The 27,070-nt window shown below is 39.1% G+C and overlaps 1 protein-coding gene across 1 annotated transcript in view; it reads right to left on the reverse strand.

Annotated features, from left to right (window-relative positions):
• ARMH3 (armadillo like helical domain containing 3) overlaps positions 1-27,070 on the reverse strand; it is a 2,648,735-nt gene that overhangs the window by 1,116,993 nt on the left and 1,504,672 nt on the right. The window contains exon 12 of the mRNA XM_044055591.1: positions 23,049-23,142. Coding sequence (XP_043911526.1) covers positions 23,049-23,142 — 94 coding nt within the window. The remainder of the gene's footprint in view (positions 1-23,048; positions 23,143-27,070) is intronic.

A 27,070-nucleotide genomic window follows, 5' to 3' on the forward strand; every position in this document is an offset into this window, starting at 1 on the left:
CTATTAGACACCAAAAATAGAAATCCACATTAAAAAAATTATGGGCAGTACTGGATGCTGTAACAGAATTTGAGCTTGAAGAGGAGATTGGCACAGAGTAAAGTACCTACAATTGGTATCTAAAGCAGCTTCAAATAAAAGGTGAGAAGTCACTGTTGCAGGTGTTAAGACTTGCAACATAGCAAAAATAAAATAATATGGGCTGTAATTAATACCGAATATCAAATTAATTTAGAAATAATTAATTTGTGTATTTAACTGTTTTTGTATAATGACCACTATTAAATCAGTAGTGGAATCAAGACTGGATAGAACAGCTGATGATGACATTGATAACTGAATCTAAGCAAGGACTGTCTGATATGAGGCTGCTTTAATAGTATTATATAAATGTATAATTAATTATATATTGTGTGATGCCCCTGCACTGGCACAGTAATCAAGGAGCCTCAATCCTCAACACTAACACCAGTAAGGGAAGTGCACATTGGGAGGATGACAAGTACACACACAGTAAAGTACAATTTTCCCTTAAGAGTACACAGAGATCAAAGTCAGTCTCGGTCTGGTTTCTCTCCCTTTCTCCAGATCCCCAATACGACTCCACCACTGGCACAGCTATAGGGTTAAGATCTCAGCCGAGTGGTCAAGACAAAACCCTCCACCACCCTCTTTGTCCAACCAGTGCTTCGTGTCCCTGCCCAAGTAGCTGAAACACACACACACACACACACACACACACACACACACACACACACACATACATACATACACACACACACACACACACACACACACACACACACACACACACACTTTGAGATTTAGTTTATATACACATTCAGACACTCCCGGGGAAGGCTGGAACAGGTTCACTAGCTATGCCCCCTTCTACCCAAACTATAAGGTAGAAACCACTGCCAACCACCCTTACTTATCAGCTACTAAAAGGCCCTTACAAAGGGTGACCAATTCTACTGTGTAATGTTACTATAACCCAAATGGTGTGTCCAAGACTTTAAAGCTATTTAAGAGCGGTCTGTACAGTGTTACTAAATACATGCAAGTACTCTGAGAGCTTAAGTATCTCTAAACAAAACCAGACACAATTAAAATGTTTAAATGTGTTTAATAATAAATAATAAAAGCACAAGACAATACTCATTAAATCAACACAGTGACAGCAGAGTTCAGAATCACAGGAAATATTTTAAAACACCATTGCAGAACAGTCTCACATGAATACAGAAAACATCTAGACGTCTTCTTCTTTCGGCTTTTTCCCCGGTTAGGGGTCGCCACAGCGGATCATCTCGTCCGCACATTGAATGGCAGTGGAGTTTTATGGTGTCGAGTTGCCAGCCCGGCACCCAACCTTCCACAGAAGGCACACTCACAAGCACACCTAGGGCCAATTTAGAGTATCCAATCCACCTGCAGCATGTCTTTGGGATGTGGGAGGAAACCGGAGCACCCGGAGGAAACCCACGCGACCACAGGGAGGACATGCAGACTCTGCACAGAAGGCACCCCAGCCGAGGATCGAACCGGAGAACCTCTTGCTGTGAGGCGGCAATGCTAACCACTGCACCACCGTGGCCGCCCTACATAAAACATCTAGACTAATCTTACTATTTTCCTATCTATCTCCAAGAGAAATACCATGATCTAAGTCTTACATAGCCAGGCAAATATAGATGAGAAGTGCTGAAGAGATGTTTACAGGTCCAAGACAAGATACAAAATGCACTGACTTTCTCTCTGAGATAGTTCTTAAATTATTACTGCTGGGTTAGCTAGATGACATCACTATTTGACACTCGCCTCTAGTTCCCAGGCTAAACAGATACCGACAGAATTTAACATGTTTCTATGAAAAATACTTCTCTCTTAGAAGCTTGCCTGAAACTGGAAGTCGTAAAACTAGTAATTATTTATGTCTTAAGTAAACAGAAAGAAACTCTAGCTGTAGACATTCTGTCTTCTAGCTGTGGTAAACAGAATTGCAAAAAATCTACATATTTTCTCAGAGTTTGCAAGTTAACTCTGTATGTCCCAATTTCTACTATGAATACATACATTTGCACAGGCATATAGCCCATATAAATTTCTGCTCTTTTCCAGCAAGATGCACTGTGGTTACATTTTTGAAGTTCAGCCCATAACATACAGGTCACTTATATTTGTAGACAAGCCTATGGATCATATTAATATTTACAATTACATAGAATTATTTACAAAATTCTAACTAGCTGGGCTGGCAGCCTTCACATAATGCATTACTATTAAATATATAACCAATTATAAAATGGTTGTCTCAGCAATGTGCACTGAAATAACATGTGCATCATGCATGGGAATTGCACAGTAGTTTAACATTGTGTTCAATGTTAGTAATCCAAACAGAAAGCCTCAACACAGGCTTAGAGTTCGCCTGCCATTAGTGGACATATAAAAATCTTAATTCCAAAATAGTTATCCAATGTCTTCTAAAGCTTTCCAAACTTTTGACTGCTCTTGTTCATAATGATAAGCCATTTTATAGAGAACCCGCTCTGCCACGGAAAGGGCTAATCCCCAAAGTAATTCTAAACACTGGATAATTGACAGAGACCAGAATTCCATGTCCCAACATGGCTTGATCCAAACTCAATCTATAATGTAGCTGCCAGTGAAACGTATCTTAGGCATGTATATATTAGACTCAAATTACCCATTATCAGCTTGTAGCTATAGAGATAATTCCATTAATCTAGCTTTGTATCCCATATGTTTAACCCTACTGATCTGTCTTGTAAAATATTTCTAAACGTTATCTAGTCAAAGCAGAGTACAGTTGTGTACCTACCTTAAATGTAGATGTTCGAGTGTATTCACTGTTGCAGTCATTACACTTAGGGTTATCCTGTTGGCAGGCGACCCGCAGTCGGCCCGAGTTCCAAAGTCTTGGTTCGACGTCGGCTGCTGTCGCCTCTTCTCTGACGTCAGTGAGCCAGGGGTATAAAAGTTGCAACCAATGCAATTTTCTTTAGTTTTTCTTGCCCCAGATAGGAAGGCTGAAAAGATAAAATTATGCCAAAAAACATGCATATATTACTATAAACATTTCCTTCATCTACAAGCAAATACACCACATAGGTTGTATAGAGATGAGAAGTACAGAAAAGTCCGAGCAATGAAAAAAGGGGGATGGTGGGTGGGTAACCTGGACTGCAACAGTGAATACACTCTAACATCTACATTTATGGTAGGTACACAACTGTACTATGTTCATCGTGTTTCACTGTTGCAGTCATTACACTTGGGTAGAATCCCAAAGCTGAGGTTGGGCGGCTGGGTCTAAATTGGATTTGGAGAGGCTACCAGGCCCTGCAGAACTGCAGTGGCAAAGCCTGCTCTGGATTTAGAGTAGAGGGGTAAGTGGTAGTGCTTGGTGAAAGTGTGCACTGAGCTCCAGGTTGCAGCTTCTAAAATGTCTTTGGTTGGTACTCCTCTGAGGAAAGCTGCTGAAGTGGCTGCTGCCCTGGTAGAATGAGGCCTAATGCCCTTAGGCACTGATTTGCCATGTTGTGCATAACAGAAGCAGATGCAGTGCCCTATCCATTTTGAGATTGTCTGCTTTGTAATAGGCTTTCCTTGTGATCCTGCAGCATAGGCTACAAACAGTTGCTCAGTTTTTCTGAAAGCTTTTGTTTTGTCCAAGTAGAATCGTAGCTGTCTGTGTATATCTAAGGCATGCAAAAGTCTCTCCCCTTTATTCTGGGGATTTGGGTAAAACGTAGGTGAATGGTTTGGTTTAAGGCCACATTGGAGACCACTTTTGGCATGAATGTTGGGTTTGTACTAAGAGAAACTCTGTCCTGATGAAAAATGAGTAAAGGTTCCACAGCCATTAATGCCTGTAACTCTGAGACTCTTCTTGCTGAAGTTATTGCTAGGAGCAGAACAGTTTTCCATGATAAGAATTTTAGATCAACTGTGCTGGCTGGTTCAAAAGGAGGCAGTGTGAGTTTTTCTAAAACAAAGTTGAGGTCCCAAGTAGGTACTGGTGCTCTCCTTGGGGTCTTATATTTTTTGCTCCTCTGAGGTACTGTCGTAGTAGAGAATGTGAAAAAATAGGAGGTTCCGTATTGTAATCAGCTGAAATGGCAGAGGCATGGATTTTAATAGATGAGAAAGATAAGCCTTTGTCCAGCATCTCAGTTAGGTATTGTAAAATCTGAGGTATATTAGGGACAAGTGGTTCGAAACCTTGTGCCTGGTTCCAAGCACAGAATCTCTTCCATTTTTCTGCATAAGATTTCCTAGTGCTGGGCCTCCTGGCTTCTAAAATGACATCCATAACAGCTTTACAGAGAGGTGCAGTCTGAGTGGCTACATTATCTGCCATGCTGCCAGGTTTAAGGTTCTGAGTTGACTGTGCAGAATCTGACTGTTTTGTTGTGTCAGATGATGAGGAATTTGAGGTAGAAGCCAAGCTGGGCCTTGAGACAAACTCTTTAGGATTGAGTACCAGTGCTGGCATGGCCAGTCTGGGGCAATCAGGATCATTTTTGGCCTTTCTTGCCTGACTTTTAGTAGCACCTTGGTAAGAAGGGGCATCGGAGGGAAGGCATAGACTGTCAGGCCTTTCCAGCTGAATGATACAGCATCCACTTTCCATGCTTGAGAGTGATAAGTTCTTGTGCAAAATTTCTTTATTTGGTAATTGTGAGGGGAGGCAAAAAGATCTATGTCTGGGTGTCCCCATTTCCTCGTTATCATGCTGAACACTTGTGGATTTAGTGTGAGATCCATGAGATTTCTGCATAGTTCGTCTGCCAGTGTATTTTTTGTTCCTGGCAGGAATTGTGCCTGCAGATGTACTTGATAGGTCAGTGCTGTGTTCCTCAAAATCATGGCTTGCCTGCATAGGGGGTAGGAATGTGTGCCCCCTTGCTTGTTTATGTACCACATAACTGTGGTATTGTCCATCTGTATTAATAGTTGTCCTGGATGTAATAGGTCCTTGAAAGCTGTCAGGGCATTCTTTACAGCTAGCATCTCTTTTTGATTGATGTGAAGATGCATTTGCTCCTTGGGCCATGTGCCCTGAATACATTTTCCTGCCATATGTGCCCCCCAGGCATAATCAGATGCATCCGTTGTTACTGTCTACCTGGCTGTGGGTAAGATGAAGGGCTATCCCTTGTGGTGACAGGCCTGGGACCACCATCGAAAATCCTGTTGTAGGCAGGGAATTAAAGTTATGATTGTCTCCAGGCTGTGACAATGCTGAGTCCAAAACATTTTTTAGATACCATTGTAGTTTCCTCATATGCAGTTTTGCATATGGAATTAGTAGAATGCAGGATGCCATGAAGCCCAGGGCCTGCAGAATTTTTCTTGCAGGGAGCTGGGTTTTGAAAGTAATGAGTCAGTTGCCTTTGTTTGTCTGGCGTGAAATAAGCAGTGGAAGCCTTAACCCCTTTAGGACCCTGAGAAATTGTTTCTGGGTCTGCAGCGGGGTTTTTGCAAAGAAATTTATAAGAGTCAGGGACCCTGTAGTACCTGTCTGGCTTGACTGGTGCAGGGGGTAAAGAATCAAGAGACAGACTGGATTCAGAAAAAACGATCAACAATATCAAGCACAGGGGGGATAGCCAGGGGCCTGTGCTGAGGCAATAAAAGGAAGTCTCTGAGCCTTTTCTTGGATTCTGAATAATCCTGGCTCTCCCAATGGAAATGCACCCTCATGGTGTGCAGGGTTTCCCCAAAAGAATAATCCTCGGGCGGAGAGACTGAAGGTATAGACTTCTGCATCAGACTCCTCATAGGGAGGGAGAGAATATCCCTGATCAGAAGAGGAATCAGAGGAAATGGAAACCTGGTCAGAGGAATCATAGTCAGTGTCTTGCCTAGGCCTTTTGTCAGGAGGGGGATGGGAACCCCTGATTAAAGTAATTAGGTCTTCGGCCATTTTAAGCATCTGTTTCTTTGGCATGGATGACTGTTCTGGAGAATGCTGTACTTCTTTCCTTGTCTTTAATGGTGTTTTTGACTTTGCCTTTGCTGCTGTAGTGGGCTTAATTGTAAGCTGTGAAGGTCTGAAAACACCCTCAGAAGCCGATGCCTGCTCAGCGCTTCCGGACCCATCTGAGGGAATAGTTTCCGTAGGCCCAATACCTTGAGTTTCCACAGGCCTCGGTGTCTCCACGTGGTTGTCGGTTACGGCCTGTGGCTCTGAGGTAGCGGGTGTCAGGGGCTGCGAAAGCGCCTCACTGAGAACCGGCGAACCGGCGACTGGCCTAGAAGAGGCTTCGTCATCAGTTTTGGACCTCGGATGCCTGTCCTTTTCTTTGTCTTTGCGTTTTTTATAAATTCCGATTGTCGGCTGTACCGACGGCATTATCTAATTAAACCTTCAGCCAAAATAATGTAAAGCAAATTCAAACCGACATTTAATAGTGCGTTTACTGAATCTAGCACAAAACCGACAACTAGTAACGTTGTGGTCAGGGCCTAGGCATGGAATACAGTAAGAGTGAAAGTCCTTATGAGGTATTTGCTTCCCACAAGAAATACAATTATCAACTTTTATTGACATCGGTCTGGAGCAAGAAAAAGTTTCCCCAACGGGGTACTTAGCTTTACTGAAGACTTCGGATCTGAAGCTCAATTTTCAAAATCTCAGGAGTCAGCCGACTGGCACTTGCGAACTGCTTTTGCTTCAGGCACCGCGAGGCAAGAAAGACTGAAGAAAATGGCGTTGGTTGCAACTTGTATACCCCTGGCGCACTATCGTCACAGAAGAGGCGACAGCAACCGACGCTGGACCAAGACTTTGGAACTTGGGCAGACTGCGGGTCGCCTGCCAGCAGGATAACCCCAAGTGGAATGACTGCAACAGTGAAACACGTTGAACATCTGGGTTCTATTACACTTGTAAGCTGAGACATAGTATTTAATAAAGGGTCTAACTATTACCTTGGACAATGTGAGGAGGCCTCTTTTTATCCCTACTTGATATACTTTGGAAAATGTCCTTTAAACATTTCAGGATAACTTCCCGTAAACTGTCATCACAAGTGACCTGCTGTCTACAGTATAACTCCTAGATCACTTAGCTTACACTCCTCACTTAAGATTATATTATTTAGAGCATATTGATATCACAAGCTATTTTATTTATTTATTTATTTATTTATTTTACATTTGTTGACCGGGCTAGTCCAGCTGGATAATTTCCATTTTCAGTGGAGGCCCGGGGAGAAAAGCTCCACAGATTAAAACAAGGTTATAGAAATTAAACATTTACAATAAATGCCTGTGACACAGACAGTGAGCAACAATGCATACATATTAGTCTAGATCACGTAATAAAAAACACATAGTGCTATCTACGTGTTGAGAAAGGCATTAATTCTTTACAGTACAATTATGTGAGGATGGGGTATTACATATTTTAAAATGTATATACATACTTGTAAAAGACATTGTTTGTACCCTTTTTTTTTTTTTATATGAGAACAGTAGTAACAGTACAGTCATTAAGTCATTTGTGATTACAGAGAAAGATTGCAGTTTTGAAATAAGGAAATATGATAGTAGAATGAAGATAGTAGATTAGTCTGGATTGGTACAAGAGCAGAGCCAGAAGTTGTTCAGATGTAAAAGAAGTTGTTTTTTAAAAAGATGAAAGGAGCCTAGAGAGGTAATGTGTGAGGGGAGGTTATTCCATATTTTGCCTACTGAGTTGGAGAAAAGACAGTTACCTGCAGAATTTGTAATTCTAGTTGTGTTGACTTGTAGCTTTTTGGCGGAGCGTAGTTGTTTCAAGTTATTATAGGGGGTCAAGAGGTTACTAAGAGCAGGTGTCTTTGATGGTTGATATAGAATGTTATGTGTTATTAAGAGTTGTTGATAGATAAGTTTGTTAGGAAGTTCCAACCAGTGTAAGTGTTTTAAGTTTAGACAGTGGTGAGTTCTATACTGGGATGCTGTGGCAAAACGAGCTATATTGTGGTAGGATGTAGTCAGTTTCCTAAGGTTGCTTTTAGAGAGATTAGCATAAATAGAGGAAGCATATAGTAGGGTAGAGATAAGATGTGATTGTGCTAAGGTGGTCCGTGCTTCTGGTGTAAGGAAGGGTTTAATTCTGTACAGTGAACCAATCTTTTTATTAACTGCTTTTATAGTGTTATTGATGTGATAATCATAGTTAAGATTATTATCAATAGTAACACCAAGCTGTTTGGTAGTAGAGTCGGGGGAGATGAGGGAATTATCACTTGCAGTAATAGTGAAGTTCAGTTGAGAAGATTTGTGGGTAGGTGAGAATAGTAATAGTTTTGTTTTTTTGGGGTTGAGGAGAAGACATCTTTTTGAGAACCACTGTTCGACGGTAGAAAAGGTAGATTGTGTCAGTGACTGGAGTTCAGATTGAGTGGAAGCTGTGCAAATAATGGTAGAGTCATCTGCATATTGTATACAGGTAGTGTTTTGGATAGATGATTGGAGATCATTAATAAAGATAGAGAATAAGAGTGGGCCTAATATAGATCCTTGAGGTACTCCTAAAGAGATAGGTAGTAGAGCAGATAGAGAATTTTTCCATAGTACTGCTTGTTGTCGGTTTTCAAGATAGGATGAGAACCAGGTTAAGGAAGAGAAATCCAAGGCAAGGGATTTTAATATGTGCAGAAGAAGTGTATGGTTGACCATGTCGAAGGCTTTTGACAGGTCTAGGAAAAGAGAAGAGGTTAGTTTGTTGTTGTTACGGTTACAGTTGATTATTACTTCCAAAGTGAATAACCTTTTATTTGCGTACAATGAAATCCACAATATTACTGCTGAACCAAAGGTGTAAGTTGTCCAGAGACTTTTGAAATGATATAATCTTTTACTGATCTAGTTCAACCTGAAAATATAATATTTACATCACTCACAAAAATGAATAATAGACATGAATCAGTCTGGGTTTACAGAAAGTATGCAAACATCTGACAACATTAACAGAACCCTTTATGTTTCAAAAAGATACAACAGACAATAATATACTAACTTTAATGGGCTTAGACACCGACAAATCATGTGACAGAATGAACTGGGAATTTATTAAAATATCTTTTGAAGCATTAGGATTTCCACCAACATGGACAACATTAAAATGTAATATCTACAGAGGCACTCAATCGAAGATGTAGTATGTTGGTGAGCTTTCTGAAGTCTTCAGTCTTATGGGAGGAACTAGGCAGGGGTGGCCACTTTCAACATTATTATTTGCTTTGCAGTTGGAACCATTAGCCAGAGACATAACACAATCAAATATAATTGGATATAAATGTAGAAAAACACTAACCACATTTCTGTGGAAGACATAATACTATATGTTGCAAGTCTAGCACATATTACATAAATTATATTTGATAAACTGTAACATTGTGCTAGTATAGTTTTATATAAAGTAAATGAAGCAAAAAAACACTACAGTAATAAAACATGCCCCCAACACATGATTGGGTACAGAAATGGTAGTCACATACATACCTTAATGCTGGATCCTTTCATCCATGTCTGGCAGATATGACTAAATCATTAATTATCCACAAAGTACTGGTAAATGTAGCTGCCTCAGATAAGGTAGTTTGCCTAATATAGAAGAAAGAATGCCACAGAACCCCTAGAGAGGAGTGAAAGATCCTTTGGAGTTAAAAACTGGAAGGAAGAAGGGAGGGGATAGCATATCCAATGGATGTGGATGAAAGAATACAGCATTATGCTAAGTACATCACTACCGTATCTCATGCTTTCAATCTGTCTGAGTCAAATGATGGGTTAGAACCCCCAGCTACTGAACACCTGAGTGGAATCATGATAGGAGACCTCTGAGGACACTGGCATCAAAGGAAGCCCTGGACCTTGAAGTTATGTCCAGTTTGTAATGTTTTGCAAAAGTATAGAGTAGACTCCAAAATGGAGCTAAACATTATTTCATCAACTGAAGAGTTACTGAAGTAGGCGGCTGATGTAGCCACCAACCTTGTAGAATGAACCTTAGGTCTGCATGGCATGGAATGGTTGTTGGCAATAAACAAATGCAGTATAGTCAGATCACCCACTGGCCCACTGGATAAAGTGACCTTGGAAACTTTCTAACAATGCTTGTTTGTAGAACAAGACAGAAACAGCTGAGAATCTTTTTAGAGCGTCTCTCAGGAAGAATCAGGGCAAAACAGTTGCTGTAGTGTTGGATGGGGAGGTAAAAAGATTACAGCAAGGATAGCTCCAGAGTCCTTGTTCTGTGGAGGTAAAACCTTAGTTGCTGCTGAGCATCTAGTACATGAAGTATGTATTCTCCCTTGTTCGAATGATTTGGAAAAAGACTGGCTGGTGAATGGGTGGATTCAAATTAGTTTCAGATGGCGCCTTGGAGAGAAAAGGATTTAGGCGTAATGAAACTCTGTCCCTGTAAGACCTAAGTACAGTACAGAAGACAACAGTACATGGAGCTCAGAAATTCACCTGGCCTAGGTTATTGCTACAAGTCAATACCTTGCTAGAAGTCAGAAACTGTGGCTAACTGAACACTGATGTTTGAGAAACTGGAACCTAAAGAAAAGAGTTGTGAGAGGAAAAGTAGACGTGAAGAGACTCAGTAGAAAGATCAATTCTCGGAGTGGTTGCCCAAACTGAAAAACATTTCCATTTGATGAGGCATACTCTCTGTGTAAATTATTTTTGGATGCAGGAAGAATCTGTAATGCATCTTGAGGAAAAAAATGGGTTTCTGGCCACCATTGGAAATGGAGAAATCAGGCAGTCACATTGAGGTTCACCAGACTCAGGTGATGTGAATTGGAGGGGTGTGAAAGTAGATCCTTCCTGGGAAAGTAAATTCCTTCTCGGATCCAACAGCCAGGGGGGATTCCTTCATGAAAGGCTTCAGTACTGAGTAGCCAGATTTGCCTTGATCAACAGGGGTAATGTGGATCACCATGGCTTTGCATCTAATTACCTTCTGTATGAATATGGACATTAGGGGTTAAGGAAGAAATGTGTAACAGAGCCCTGGTGGCCACGGTCTCAGAGTGTCTCTTGGGGTCTGTCCATTTGGAAGAATCAGGGCAAAGTAATTGCTGCACTTGATATTGGATGGGAAGGTGAAAAGACTGCAGCAGGGATCCATTGACGGAAAATCTCAACCAAAACAACACTATTCACTATCATTACCACCATCACCATGACAGAACAAGTAAACCACACAAAATTACTGACTAGCTGAAATTCAACCACTGTGTACTCTACATGATTAAAAAAGTCATCAAAACTAGGTACAAAATACAGAGTAAAATCCAATCCTAACTCACTACCATAGCCAGAAGATGTACAGCCTCTACTTTCTTACTGCCATCTCTCCTCTATTCTCCCCCAATCTTCACCAACATTCACGTCTCACAATTGTCCAAACTTGAGCAGTGTTGTAATAATAACAGACAAATCTGCAGTAAACTATAACAGAATATGCCACTGCCTAGTACTCGGAGAATTAAACTGGTTAGAACTTCCACATCACCTAGCTCTCTCTGCTAACAATAGTGCAATTCCCATGCATGGTGCACTTGTTATTTCTGCGCAAATCGCTGATACTATTAAATATGTAATTAATTATAAAATGGCTGTATCGCCATACGCCAGAAAATTGCCTAGCCCTTAACAACTTATTACAACATTACTCTTACAACAGAATTTTACGGTCTAGAGAAAAATAACTGAACACAATAAATGATCTAATATTGCAGGTGACTCAATACATTCAAATAGTGTAGCTAAACTATGGTACCACTATAATCCATTCAGAATGTAAACTCATTTATAATACAACTAAACTTCACCTATCAAATCAATGGAACTCCTCTTGTACAAATCTCCAGAATAAATACCACTGTAATCTTCAACTTGCCATATTGTCACAGCTTTTCCTCTTCACTCAATCCTATGCCCCACAACCACTCTTCATCAATACCGGAATAGATTTATTAGCATCTCTGAGCTATATACATAGTTTAAGTGACACTGCTTGCTCCTACCTCTATACTATTAATATAGCCTTATGATAACCATACATAAAATTGTCTCTGAACCTGCTTAATACCCCATGCCTTAACTACAATATTAACATTTTCTGCCCAACCAAGTTCCTTCCCTCACTTTGATTTCTTTGAATTTCTAAACGCAAGTCAAAATATCTATTATCTATTTGGCAAACCTACTAATACACCTCATCAAATGCTCAACGTTAAACATCTACTAAATGCACAAGTATCTTTTATACTGCAACAGTTGCCTTTTTTCATATGAAGTTAATCTAATTAGTAAATATAAGTTTAGCTGTTCATGCAATTACTGAATGTGTGTTTAAAAATGTTTGTAAAATGTTGGATCTTTCCTCCCTGGGCCTTCAGTGAAAAGGGGTTGTTGACTAAACCTAGACAGATAAACCTAGTTAACAAAAGCAAAATAACTAAAATAAACAACTCAAAAAAAAAAAAAACACTATCTCTCAGCTAGCTTTGAAATGTGCACTGATGAAGCCCTGACCATGTCCCTAGTGTGTCTTGTTTAAACAAAATGTTGAGGCACTGCAGCAGCCATTGAGGGAGGGGTAGGAGTGAGCATCTGTTGTTGGCTTGTCCTCCCCAGGGGAAGGGTTACAGTAATAAGCTGATGACTCAAGAGGACATATGACATAAGCTAGGCCCTTGTAAATGAGAAGTGATGCGAGTACTACAAATGCCAGTGAGTGCACTGCATGACATCCAGGCAATGGATGTATGGAACAGCACACCTACTCAAAACCTTGACAAAGCTGGCAGTGAGCTGTGCCTGCCAGCTACAAGAGGGAGAAAGGAAGAAGACATTAAAAGAGAAACTTGAGCCAGCCAGTAGCCAACAGCCTTACAGCACCATCTGGACATCAGTTGAGGCTGCTGAAAGGTAGTCTTCCTTGGAAATGGGAGCCAGCCTACCTTATGATGATGAGCTTTGTTAATGCCACATGTGAAGTATGGGCAGAAATGACAGCAAGCTGCTAAGACAGCTAGATTCTGTTGACTGAAAAATAAAAAAAGTCATCTTTAAGCATGTTTTTGTACAACTTGAAACTTCATAAAAGTATCCATGGCACAGAGGGATAAAATCCCAATTATGACACAGGCTAGTGGAATGTGAGCCTGCTGAGCATGTGCTGTCATGCTCATTCGTGCCCGTTAGCTGAGAGAAATGTAGTGTATGCAGGCACATTTAACCTCAACAGACAGCGAAGGCAGTGGTCAGAGGAGCTGCTTGGGAATGGGGGATGGCACAGGCTCCAGGCTCATCAAGTTGGCTCTCTCCCTACCATCTACCTCTTCCCAGGGAACGAGAGGTTTAATTGAAATTCCCAGGTAGGAACAAAGTGACGGTATGGCTCTCACCATGTAGAAGATATGTGACAAATGGGTGCCAGTACTGCAAAGATCTGCTGAAGTCCAGGGGTGTAAAACAAACAATATTCATGAACAAAGTAGTCCCCAAATAAAAAAAAAAATGTTGCAACCAAAAATGTATAGTACAGTTGCATAAATTCTACTTATCTGTAACAGTAAATGTTCGTAGAATCCACTATCTTACTGGCATATGGGTAGTAGTGGCCTGCTATTCTCTCCCTGGCAGTCTCTCCTACTGCCTGTGATAATGAAGGACCAATCACATGGCAGCCAGGACCCGTTCAGTTTTCTACAGCCCAACAGGAACACAGATGAAAACACAAGCTCTGTGAATACCTACTGCTCCAAACCAAATGACACACACACACACACACACACACACACACACACACACACACACACACACACACACACACACACACACACACACAGCAAAAAAAAGAAAAAAGGTTGCTGAACAAAATTAAACAGCACCACCAACTATATACACCAAACAAAAGGGAGATGATGGGAAGGTACTGCCAGTAATGCAGTGTACTCTGCAAACATTTACAAGTTAATTAGAACTTATGCAACTGTACTATGTTCAACAATCAACAGAATCCCAAAGTTTACCTCACCTGGGAGGAAGAAGAATAAGGGTCCATAACTCCCTGGAGAAGGGTCCTTGTGAAGCTGCTCTGGATGTAGAAAAAGCATCCAGTATGCAGTGTTTAGTGAAGGTATGGACGAAGGACCATGTTGCTACCTCTACAATACTATCTGATTCCACTCCTTTCTAACATGCCACTGAAGAGGAAAATGCCCTGTTGGAATGTGCCTTTACATTGCCTGGATTTGCCTTGCCATGGTGGGTAAAACAAAAAACACCACCAGATAGCAACCAACATGCAATGAATTGCTTAAAGATAGGTTGACCTTTCTTTGCCCCAGGAAAGGAAATAAAAAGCCTTCTGGCTTTCCTAAATGCCTTGGTTCTATTAAGGTAGCACCTGAGCTGCCTATGCACATCCAAGGTATTAAGTATCTTCTCTCCCTTACTCAAGTTCTGGAGAGAACACAAGGTAGTTGATAAGACTGACAGAGTGAATTTTGGGACCACTTTTAGCATGAAGGAGGAGTTAGTCCATAACACAACAAAATAAGGCAAGGTTGTCCCACCATGAGAGACTGCAGCTCAGAAACTTGCCTTGCAGATGCCAGAGCAATAAACAAAAGTGTTTTCCACATTAGGAACTTGAGATGAGAGCAAGATGCCGGTTCAAAAGGTGGTAATATCAATTTTTCATGAACAAGCTGAGATCCCATGAAGGTGGAATGTGACTGTGAGGGAGTCTCATATGTAATACTCCTTTCATGAACTGTTTTATCAAAACAGAAAAAGAAAGCACTGGATACACTGGCAGACAAGCAGAGATAGCTGCTAAATGCACCTTAATGGATGCACACGGTAAGCCACCCTGAAATAGTTCATACCAATGTTTCAAGATCAGACTGCTACTAACCACGATGGACCCTATATTTCCATTTAGGCAACACTGAAAAAAACTCTTCCATTTGTAAATATAATATTTTCTAGTGGTAGATTTTCTGGCCTCATTAAACACCTGCAGCACAGCATCCTCATGAAAGAAGTGCCTAAACAGAGTCATGATAGAATCATCCAGGTTGTAGTTTTATCCAAATCAGGGTGCACTGTGCTCACCCTTGAGACTTTGTGAGCAAGTTCACTGTGTGAGGAATTTTGTGGCAATTGCCCTTGGCCAACACCATTAACAAGAAGGATCAAGACTGCCTGGGCCAAAAGAGGAAGGGGTTCACCACAATGATCTTTGGCAATTCTTTTTGCACTTTCAGAAACACCTTGCGAAACAGTGGAAAAGATGGAAACGCATACAAGAACAATCCTGTCACAGGGAATGAGAATCCGTCTATCTTCCATGCAAGGCTGCTAGGATGCCTGAAACAAAATATCTCCAGTTATCTGTTTTAAAAGGATGTGAACAGATCTATTTGAGGCATTACCCACATCTGGGCTAGGTCCTGGAGCACCAATGCCTTATGTTTCCACTCGTGCAGGTCTGCCCAGGATCTCCTTAGTTTGTCTGTCACAATGTTCTATTCTGATGGGATGCACAATGCTTGAACTGTCAAAGAATACTGAGATGCCCACTCCCAGGCTATAATTGCTGATCAGCACTCAGGATAGACCTTGTACCCCTTGTTTGTTGGGGTTCCACATCACTGTGGTTTTGTCCATAACTACCAAAAGAGGAGCTGGTGTCCAAAGGTGGTGAAGGACTTTCAAGGAGTGAACCACCAGCAACTATGCCTTGATACTGAAGTACTTGTGTGTGTCCTTGGGTCCCCAAGTGGCTTGCACTTGTATCCAGAGTAGCTCAGCTCCCCAGACAAAGCCAACAAATCTGTCTGGACAGACTACACTGGCACCAGAGGTGAGAAAGGAAGCCCTGAACTGGTACTCGACTGTTCTCTCCACCACTATAACTGCATTCTGAAGAAGGGCAGCACCGACCACTGTGAACAATTTCAGACATACCACTGAACTTTTCTCAAGTGAAGACAGGACAGTGGTATCATGAGAAACATGCACACAGTTAGTTCAAGAATTTTTAGGAATTCTCTTAACAAGACAATATTCCTCTCTCAGAATTCCAGACACACCATCTGGTAAGATAGGACCTTGTCTTCAAATTGAAAGGCTATTTTCTTGTTGGAGTTGAAATGCATGGCAGAAAAACAAGTCCTTGCAGGGTGTCGGAACAGGATTTCAGGAGGTTTAAAATAATTCTTAGATGAGAGACAGTAAAGACAAGATCTTCTCTAGCAATTCCAAATACCCGCACGTAGACTATGCACAAATCAACAAGTCATCCAAGTGTGGAAAAAAGTGATTGCCTACAGTCCAACAGTGGGCCACTACCACAAGCAAAGCATCTGGTGAGCATTCGCAGTGCAGTGAATAGCCCAAAGAGTAATACAGAACAACAAATCTCATATCTGCTGAAGTTATGAGCAATGGTGATAGGATGATAGGCAACCATCAAGAAGAGGGTCACCATGAAGTAGTGGTCTGGCAAAAGTGGAAGCAATGTCTGCATGGTGACCATTTTGAACTTGGGGACCTTGACAAATGAATTCAGAAAATAAAGGACCAACTCTGTTCTACACAAAAGCTCTTTCTTTTTGGGACCCAAGACAATTCTGGAATCAAAGCCTCTCATCCTTTTCGAAGGAGGGAATGGTTCTATGACCCCTGAGATAGGCATTTGCTGGAGACTAGAAAAGGAAAAAGTTTGGTCTGGCAGACGAAGGGGGAATTCCCCCCTAAACAGAGGCAGATGTTCTTTCCATTGTCATCCGTTAACCCTGCTGACAAAGTTCAGCACCCATGTGTTGCAAAACAAGGACAGTCAGGGCACCCTGTTGAGTTACCTTGAGAGACAAAGCACCCATCAAGGTATCTGATAAAGACTGACGCTGCAACTCAGCATAGTCAAAGTTGGAAGGGGGCAAGCTGTAAGATTAGGTTTCACTTAAACGTAGTTTGTTAGACAAACACAGTATTCTCCTTGCACAGGCTTAGAAATGCAGACATTTTTAAGACCTTTGAATTATGGTAATAAAGTGTTGTAATGCATAAATAATATCTTAATACTGACAGAAGAGCATTTACAGATATTAAATGAAGTTTTGCTAGTTTTACAGAATGTAGAATTTAAAGTAAAGTTTACATTTTTAAAAGTGACAGTCTAGTAAAAAGTTCAGATCCCATGCAAGAAAAGAGGGCTACATAAATATTATGTGCTACTGAAACCAGTGGCTCACATCTCAAGTCAGGAAAAATGCAATGTAATTTTACTGTTTGAGGAAAATTCATATACTTATAAAGGACAAACAAGCTAAGTTCCAGGATCAGATCAGTTAAATTCTAGTCATAAATCTGTAAAAGTAAATGTTCAAGATTTTATACATTTCATATAGAAACTACAGTTTTTCAGAGCACACCAGAAGCAAAAATTTATGTAACTGAGTTATCAGATTACAGGCCAACTCAGTGAGCTGAATTAAAGACAGTACTGCATGCCATAAAACAGTATGGTAAAGACAAGTTAAATATGACTAGTGTCAGTTTTATGCAGTAACAGTTCTTACTATTTATCCAAGAAAGCTGTAAACAGTAATGATAAATCTTTGCAGCATTTAGTAGTACTGAAAAAGAGTCAAATGTCAGCTAAAAAAAAAAAAAAAACTTGGGAACACTTGTGGTGCACAAATCAAGTATTGACAGAAAGACAAGACAACCAAAGCCATAAGTGAAGATTACAGTTTCTTTTTCAATGTCTCTTTATTCAGTACATATACAGTATAACTGTTTATGTAAATGTGTTTCAGTTATCTAAAGAAAGTATTAAATACTGTTAAAATGTGTATACAACAGATGTGCATTTATGTGGATTAGAGTTAAAGTACGCAGAACGTCAAGTTATGTTTTCAGACAACTGTGTAATAGTAAAATTTTTCATTTTATGTCTTTATATGTTCAAATGATACTGGCAGAAAAAGGTATTCCTTTAGACACAGTTTAGTTTCCACAGCATAATAAGAACATTTTCCAGATTTCAGTTTATGCTTCTATGTTCAGATGATACTGGCAAAAAAGGTATTCCCTTTAGTGTTAGTTTGGTTAGTTTCCAGAATATAACATTTATATATAGCTTTTTAGATGTTCAGTATAAATATGAATCACTTTAGTAATAATTGTCATGTTTCAGAATATGGCATCCATAAACCATTATTTTAACAATATTCAGATATATTGTATAAATATGTCTCACCAGTGTAAATTTTAGTCAAGCTTTTGAAGTCAGTTTACAACATGCATAAATAGCATGCAAATACAATTAGAACAGACTTTACAGAATGACAACACACCTGACATTATTCAGTCATTAGTTTAAGGGTAAAGTGACAATTATTTCTAACAGGCTTATCAAGATAAGTTTTCTAAAAATACATAATATTTATAATAGTCATTTATTATACACAAGACATGACAGGTCAGGCATAATTTGTTAAAGATTACAGTGCACATTACTGCATTTTAGACAAAGTTAAAGACACTGACAGGGTATGCAAAAGTATTGATCTGAAATTTAGAAAGCACAAGTTTTAGTAAATGTACTTGCAAAATTACAGCACGTAGATATTTGACACACAAATTTAAAATGCAGACATCTTATCACAGCAGATTGAAAAAGTAAATGTACAGGAATATTAGTTATAGGTGTAAAAAGAAAGTTTATATGGAACTTATATAAAATATTTAGGAATTAGACAGTTACTATTAAATCATAAAGTTAACAGACTTCAATCTGAAAGAGTTTCAAATAACTAACGAACCATAACTGCTCAAGTGACACCCAGAGGTCAAAATTAAGGCTGTAGGTTTATTTACCAGATGAGGAAAAAATATCTTACATTAGTTCTAGTGATCATTCCAGTATCCTTTAAAGACTATATTAACAGAGTTATAAAGTAATAACAGAAGCAAGTCCCAGTTCAGTTATCTCAGAGAGAATTGTTCCAGGATAAATCCTACATAAATGCAGTTAGTAAAACAGACCTTGCATAGTTCTAAAAATGTAAGGTCAGGCCTGTGTCTTCATCTTATATTTAAAAGTTTAAAGTAACTACAAAAACAGACCACTGTTTAGGGGTTTCAGGGGGAATTGCAAGATTAGTTTCACTTAAATATAGTTTGTTAGACATTAATACAGTACTCTCTTTGCATAGGCCTAGAAATGCAGCCACATTAAAGCAGACTATCTTCATTTTACATGCAGTTTCAATAGAAAGTAATGTTTCAGTAAACATCAGTCAAAAACACTGATAAGAATAAAATTTGATAACAGAATGAGCTGTACATTAAGTACAAACAGTCTTGGGAACTAAGATTAAACAGGTGTGTAAAACCTGTAAGAAATTTACAGGATTTTGATATTATTAGGACAGATATTTCAGATACTAGAGGAAGATAGTTCATTTGGACTAATACATAAAGTCATTGCAGTGCAGTCCACAGAAGGTTGGTACAGACACTCAAGTGAGTGTAGACGTCAGGTCAAATATCCAGCAATCCAGAATATTAATTGTATTATTCCAGAGGAAAGGAATAGTTCTGATTATAATTAGTGAAAAAAGTTACAGACGTTATAATTCAATCTTTAAGTTTACCAGCACTGTTACTGGCACCACTAAGATTTGATTCGGATACTGATGACATTCTGAGTAATTTATTCACGGACACTATAATAAGTGCAGAAGCTACGGACATTATAATTCAGTCTTTTTCTGTTTATCAGCACTGTTATTGGGAGCAGTATAATTTGAATCCGATATTGTTGACCTCTATCATCACTGTACATAATAAAACATTCTTAACTGAACTACGGTGTATTCAGATTTTTATTCTGAAGGGTACAAGACGATTAGGCACATATAAAGGAGAGACTGACACCTGTTCAGCATAGTTCGGAGTAATTAAAAGATAAAGACATTTCATTTCAGTCTCATTCCTGTTTCTTCCAGTTATTTCCAGTATTCTACAGTCCTTTCAATTCTTACAAAATCCTTTTTTAGGACAAGAATCCTTCTTGTTAGGCTTGGCAGAGCTGTCAACTTGCCAGTTCCTTTTATTGCCTTGGTTTTTGTTCAGCTGGGATTTCTGCTTGTTAGGCCATTGCAGGATATCTTGCTTAAAGGAGAAACATACCCACAGACTCAAAAAAACATGTTTATTTCATAATGATTTAGTGCTTCCTGCATTTTAACACCACTCTGGGACTACTTACAGGTTTTTAAATATTTTTATATGTAATTTCTGAGTCTGACCATATGGGGTCTGGCATTTTGAAATAATTCTGATTGTTTAATCTGCCTCTAGGTATCCCACAATGCAGTGCTTGTCTGAAAAAACAACTTACATCACTCAAGCCTCTGTCTTCCAAAAGCTCCTCTCACTGCATTGATTTTACATGCATACACCGCTGTTTTTCAGTTTTAAGTAACATTTCATGCCACTGAAGGACTACTTAAAACACAAACAGTGTAAATGCTACAGAACAGACTGTCAAAAGTGCTTTTTGCTGCTGCGTCTTTTTATAATGGCTAAACTGCAGTCTTTTGTGAAACCTAAATTGTACTACTTTGACTCATCTTCCATCCCCTTCACACCTAATTTCCCTCTAAAAGTAATTTGAGCTGTTACCCACCGTGATTGATAGTTCACAGCAGGAGACTTGACTCGTGTATTGTTTCCTTGTTCGAGCCATTACATTCTGCATGGCTAGGGGAAGGACCAGGGAGCTGTGACATCACAGCATGGGTGGGTTTTTAGGACAGTAGTGGTGATGTCAGTTTGGGGAGGGAAATAGCTAGAAAACTACCTGTACTCAGTGGCCTTGATAACATCAGTGAATTGAAAACTGCAGTAAGCTTTTCCAAGGCGGGACAAAAGTTTTTTGAAAGTGATATCACCACAGACTGTTCTAGTAGAGAGAAACAGTCAATTTAAAATATTTAAATGCTGTATTGTTGTTTATTCATAGCAGGGGCAGTAAATAGGAAGAAAAATGACAGAAAAGTTGAGCATTTAATAATAAAATCCCATTGTCCTTTAAGAAGGAGAACTTGGGAGTATCAAACATTTTTGACCCTCCTAGCATCAATTTACCTGTGCTATCCCACTATTTACAGATCTGAGTCAATGCTATACCAAAAACACAATTAGATGCAAGAGGAGCACTCATAATTTCATTTCTTTTAACTCAACAGAAAAATTCTGGGTGTGCAACCAAGCATGCCTCCAAATCACCACTGACAATGCTGCACTTCTAGAAATAGTGTCAGCCTCCTCCAAAGCACTTTTTAAAGCACGTTTTCACATCTGAGAAACACTAGAAATAATGTGTGTAACACAGACCTTTTGCTCTGCGGGCAACGATCCAGAAAACTCATCTAAACTCTATGCGCATCTCAACACACACTTCCACCTAAAACACTGGTAGTTAAAAAAAAAAAAAAAAAAAAAAAAAGCTATTTTGCTGGGCTATGCCAAATTCTTTCCCTGAGATTCTAACCCCTTGCCTAGTGAATCTAGAGGGAAAAGGTTAGAAGACAACATTTTCTTCTTATTTGCAAAAGTTGCTAGGGACAAAGAAGCTGGGTCTGCAGACAAAGGGGCTTGGAGGACAGTCAAGGCCAAGCATACTCTAAATTTCTCAAACCCGTTCTTAGGCAAAGCCTCAATAAATAAAGAAGTATAAGCTTTCTTGACAACATTTGAGGAAAAAGAAAACATTTGTTGAGTCTCTGTACCTGTTTGTCATCCAAGGAAATAGACTGATTTGACTCGGACAAATAAGAGTCCTCAGATATGGGATCCTCCTTATCAAATTGACCAGTAGTGGAAGCATCAGAGTTGCTCATAACTGGGTATGCATCCCGTAATCAACTTCTGAACAAATGACCTGAGAATAGCCACCAAATCAAGTAGGAAATCAGTCCAAACTGCTGTCCTAATAACTGGTGGGTATTCCATCAGCTTTAGCATATACTACACCAGTTGGATAATCCATGTGAGGGGGGGGGTATCAATACTGGAATCAGTTCTGAATCCTTTACTTTTACTGGACCTAAAGGGTTTAGTTGTCCTATACCTGAAGCAGCAAAGGTACAGCCTCACAGGAGGAGTCTGACCTCATGTCACTTACAGCTGTGATACCTCCATATCCCTTGGTGTGGTTGTAGTAACATAAAGTGATTGGTTCAATAGCCTGCCCAAAGCTAATCGGATGCATATTTTTGATGTATGCTTTTGTTTTTTTGGTTCAGATGCAGAAGTTGGTTGAGGGGGCATAAATGAATCCATCAAGACAGGGGGCAAAAACTACCCAGATAAAAGTGAAGTACTGGTTTCCCGGTCAGCCCAATACAAAAAGTGCACACACATTTTCCACATGAACAAAATAAGCAAATCAACAGAATATACTTTTCAAGCACTGATAGAAAAAGGCACAGAGAGGAAATAAAACAAAAAGGTTTCTTATCTGAGGTCTGAAGCTGATAACACCCAGAGAGAAAAGAGCAGTATCCCATAAGATCTTTCTCCGACTGTGGCACTAGAAAACTCTCTTAGTCTGAAGTGCTGTCCTGGTCCTTCACTGTTACAGGCAGGCAGAGGGAGGAATTCTAAGCTTTGAGAGACTGTCAGGGGAGAGTAGCAAGGCACTACTAACCATATGCCAGTAAGATGGTGTGTTTGTTGAACATCATCAGATTACAAGCCATATTTTTGCCTACCAGCCAATAAGAAATGTCATGTGGATTGAAATATGAATCTAGACTGCCACTACTGTTCTTATTATAAGAAAACCAGAAGCAATAAGAGTGCCAAGACAAAAAAATATATATATTTGCATTCTCCCATCTTTAGTTCATTTTAGTGAAATTTTAAAAGCAGATAAATAACATTGCTATGTAGGAGGTTATGCAACTTACTGTCTAAAGAAGGTGGTGTGGTTCCCAATGGAGTTGTTGGTGTTGTAGGAACAAGTGACACGGGAGGTGATTCCAAGCCTATTTCTGGGTGACTCTGTAAATGAGAAGAGAAAAAAACTAAGATTAATCACTAGTTCAAAAAAAAACTGCTAAATTTCAAAGATACTTCATAAATTAAATTTTTCAAACAAGGAAAACTAAATCTCAGAGAAAAAGAGGACTCTGAAAACTATATGCAAATAGAAAGATCTTTGGCACTGAAAATCTGCTTCACTATTAGTCAAGTGAACAAAAACTATGCAGCTTCCGTTTTATTTAGTACACTTAAATCACTTATTTTAATACTCTATATGTAAAACAAAAGTAACCATATATGCATGTCCACCTGCACATGTCCGCAAGCTCACACACATAGTATTTATGATCTGACTCGCAAGAAAATGCAAACTAAACATTAAGTAAGCCATGCAAGTATGGTAAGACAGCAACAAAAATGGCAAATGCTTATGATTAAAAAAAATAATAGCAGTTTGAATAACTGACTTAATAATGCAATTACAAGCTCTTGAATAGTGGAAACTGTACTGACAAATATGACAGAGATGATATCGCGAGTAGAAAAAGCCATACAAGTAAAGTGACAGTAAACCTGAACATGTAAGGGACTATATGATGCTTGGCATTAAGTCAGTGTAATTGTTGTTGGATACAAAATAAAATACTTAGAAAGCTTAGTTTGGAATATACATAGAAGGCATTTCAAAAACAAACACCAGTATACTAAGGAAATAAAGTAAAAGAGAAAAAGAAAAAATATCCATTAAACAGGGTAAAGAAGTATGAAGGCAATAACGATAAAATATCTTAAAAGAATAACACGAGAAGTAAAAAAAGTTATATATTAAGAAGCCTGTGGGTGAAGAGGAACTGACACTAATGTAAAACATACAAGAGTGTTTTTCCTAGTAGTTATACTTTGAAAATATTTACAGTAATGCAGGATCTACAGAGGTTAACATACCAGTAGATAATCACTCACCAAATGGCTGAGACACTACAGTGCTTTTAGCTATGACAAATATGATTAATCACTTAACCAGGCAGGGAAAGCACATTTTGTGCAAATATCATGAGAAAACAATAAGTGAGAATGCATATTTCAGTGAGAAACTCAATATAACAAAAGATTTTCAAGACATACAGTGGTCAATATAGCAATACCCGACAAAATGGGTGTGATATATTGAAGATTTACCCATGGTTGGTGTGGTTTTATCACGAGGGTGAAGCCAGAGTGATTAAACAAAGCCAACCATGTGCATATCTTCAATATACCACACCCAGGAGTCGATTATTGCTATTATACAATAACATTATTTAAGAAAAAAATTCCTTACTTTTCATAAAGAATGTCTTTGTATAATGACACCATGGTGTTCTTCCACATTGTTTCATGATTCTGCTCTTTGATGATGGACTGCACATGCATATGGGACTTGGGTTCCCAGGCTTAGGCAGTACATCACTTGTTTAGCAAGTGAGCAATGGAGAAAGGATCTCTGTTGCTCCTTTTTTTTTTTGAAAGAAAAAAAGTGCAACCTTCTGACAGTTTACAGAGGTACCTTTAAAGTATTATTAGGGCTTTGTATCTTTCAGGTGAGCTGATTAAAGCACCATAAGAATTACAGTGTTCTGACTGATAATGGTTTAAGAAGAGATTACAGCGCATGCTTCACATATGGGAAATATTTTAAAGAGACAGTGCACGCTTTGCTCCATTTAGATCAAATATGTAGCATTTTCTTTTTAATAGTAATTTACTGGACATACAGGAATGGCCCTTTTCGCTTATATGAGTTTTGCAAAAATGGATCTCCTTTCCTGTTAAAATAATTTTGTAGAACACAGTTCTGTTTTGAGAGTTTCCTCCTGCTTTGAGTTATGGTAACGTACGGTCAGCACCAGAATATTCAGATCAGCAAGCGCGAGTCAAGTTCATAGCAAACTGAAGGGGATAGCTCTGAAATTACTGATTTATTGTTTATACAACAGGATATCAGCAGATGACGGAGTATGCCTTTATTAAGCAATTCCCACTTTTTAGTATAAAATGAGTGTTTTGTATGTTACAAGGGAACGACTAATTTAAAAAGTAAATAGGTATTCTGTATCTTAGTGTGTCAGCTACATAGATTTAAACAGAGAAAAACCTGATGAAAGAAATACACTGTCAATATACTGTCAGATCGGTTTACCTTCATTTGTGTGTATTGCACAAGGGTGAACACGACTTGTCCGAAGAACAGTTTGCGAAGTTTGCAAACGCAAAATGGAAAAAGGTTCGAATGTGCAATGAGCGAATGCACATTGACATTCGCTCATTGCACATTCAACATTTTGTGGTGGATTCCCTATAGTGGGGATTAGGAAATGGTCCCTTTCCCCACTGTAGTGCGATCTCGGAGTTGCCCTCCTGCTTTGAACCTTATTACATTTTTGTTTTGACATTAATGTTCGAAAATCAGCAAATCTGCTTTTCGATTTGCTGATTTTCGAACATTAGGGACTGTCGCTGTTTTCAGTTTCGTGGTTACAAGTCGCTCATATGAGCATTCGCACCACTGTGATTCGGCTTTGTAAAGGTAAACTGTCAGATCATTTATCATACAACTCTGAAGTGATATTTTTACATTTTAGCAGTGGACCAATGTTTTTCTGACTCGCTCTTTGCAAACTTTTAACCAATTCATGCCTCCACTATTGCTTTGCTTTACTCAGTCAAAATATTTTATTTATGCTAGATTTCTTCTATAGGAAGTTTTTATCTGGGCACTTGAGGTGGGCATGGGGCTGATTAGATTGCTGGGTGTGGGTAATGCTGAACATCATAGCTGACTTAGTAGCTTATGAAGAATTTCTGCATCTAGAAGATTGTTGATTTTAAGAGTTCAGTTCTTGGATTATATTTTCTATACATGGATAGGAAAGTGCGTCCACTCAATGATAATTTAGCAGCCGGACATTTTCCATTGGTATCATTGGTATATGGTCGATTTATAACGGGCACACTGGTTGGGCTGACAAATTAGCATGCTCTTTCTGGAATGTTAATGGCCAGTCATTGTTTACTAAGAAAATAAGATCTCAAATTCTTCTGGGGTTAATATGAAATTTACTAGCAGTACCTACATAACTTCGAAAATAAGAGTGGTTGATACTGTATTACACTGATATCACCCTGTCAGTTTGTTCAAAATCAAGGTATACTCGCACTTCATATGTGTCCTCTCCTATGAAAGGACTCCACATTTGTTTCTATCATGAAAGTACAGCTGTGTAAGATACTTAACATCACAGGAGATCTTCATAGAGAGATCACTGTACATTGTCATTTTTGCATCCATCTTGTTTCTCACTTTTACAGGTGAATTTCCAAAGACACCCCTTTTCTATATGACAACTAATGACGGTCTTGCACCAGTGAAGGCAGTGACGCTGATGGCACACAACTTCCGTATAAAGCAACTATGCTATTAAGTATTCTGTTGTGCTCTTTGAATTTGAAAATCATTACAGGGAAATATGCTAGCGGCAGACAAATATCCAGTAATCAGCAAGAGACTGCAATATGTAAATAATAAACAAATATGTATAACATTAGGACAGTTATGCAGTCTTATAAATATTATGGAAGATGAAGTGTGTAATAACTATATAACACAATCCCAAATAGGGGTATGGAGGGAGAAACCTGTTAACAGTAATGACTGCTCCTCAAATATCTGTTGTTATGGTATCTTGGACAACTGTACTATATTCTTTGGTGAGTATCAATGTGTTTAGCTACCCCAACAGAATGGACACCTACAGGTTCACCTGTAGTACAGTCTCCTGCCTCTCAAAATGGCTTCTAACTTGCAGTTTGATAATGGTGTAGACAGGTGTTCAAAAGGCATGTTCTAAGACACATTCCAAAATGCTCTGGTTTCATTCATGTGTACTGAATGCATGTCAGGCTAGTT

The sequence above is a fragment of the Protopterus annectens genome, chromosome 14.part0 (assembly GCF_019279795.1).
Source record: "Protopterus annectens isolate FY-2018-M chromosome 14.part0, PAN1.0, whole genome shotgun sequence".
Classification (NCBI taxonomy): Eukaryota; Metazoa; Chordata; order Ceratodontiformes; family Protopteridae; genus Protopterus; species Protopterus annectens.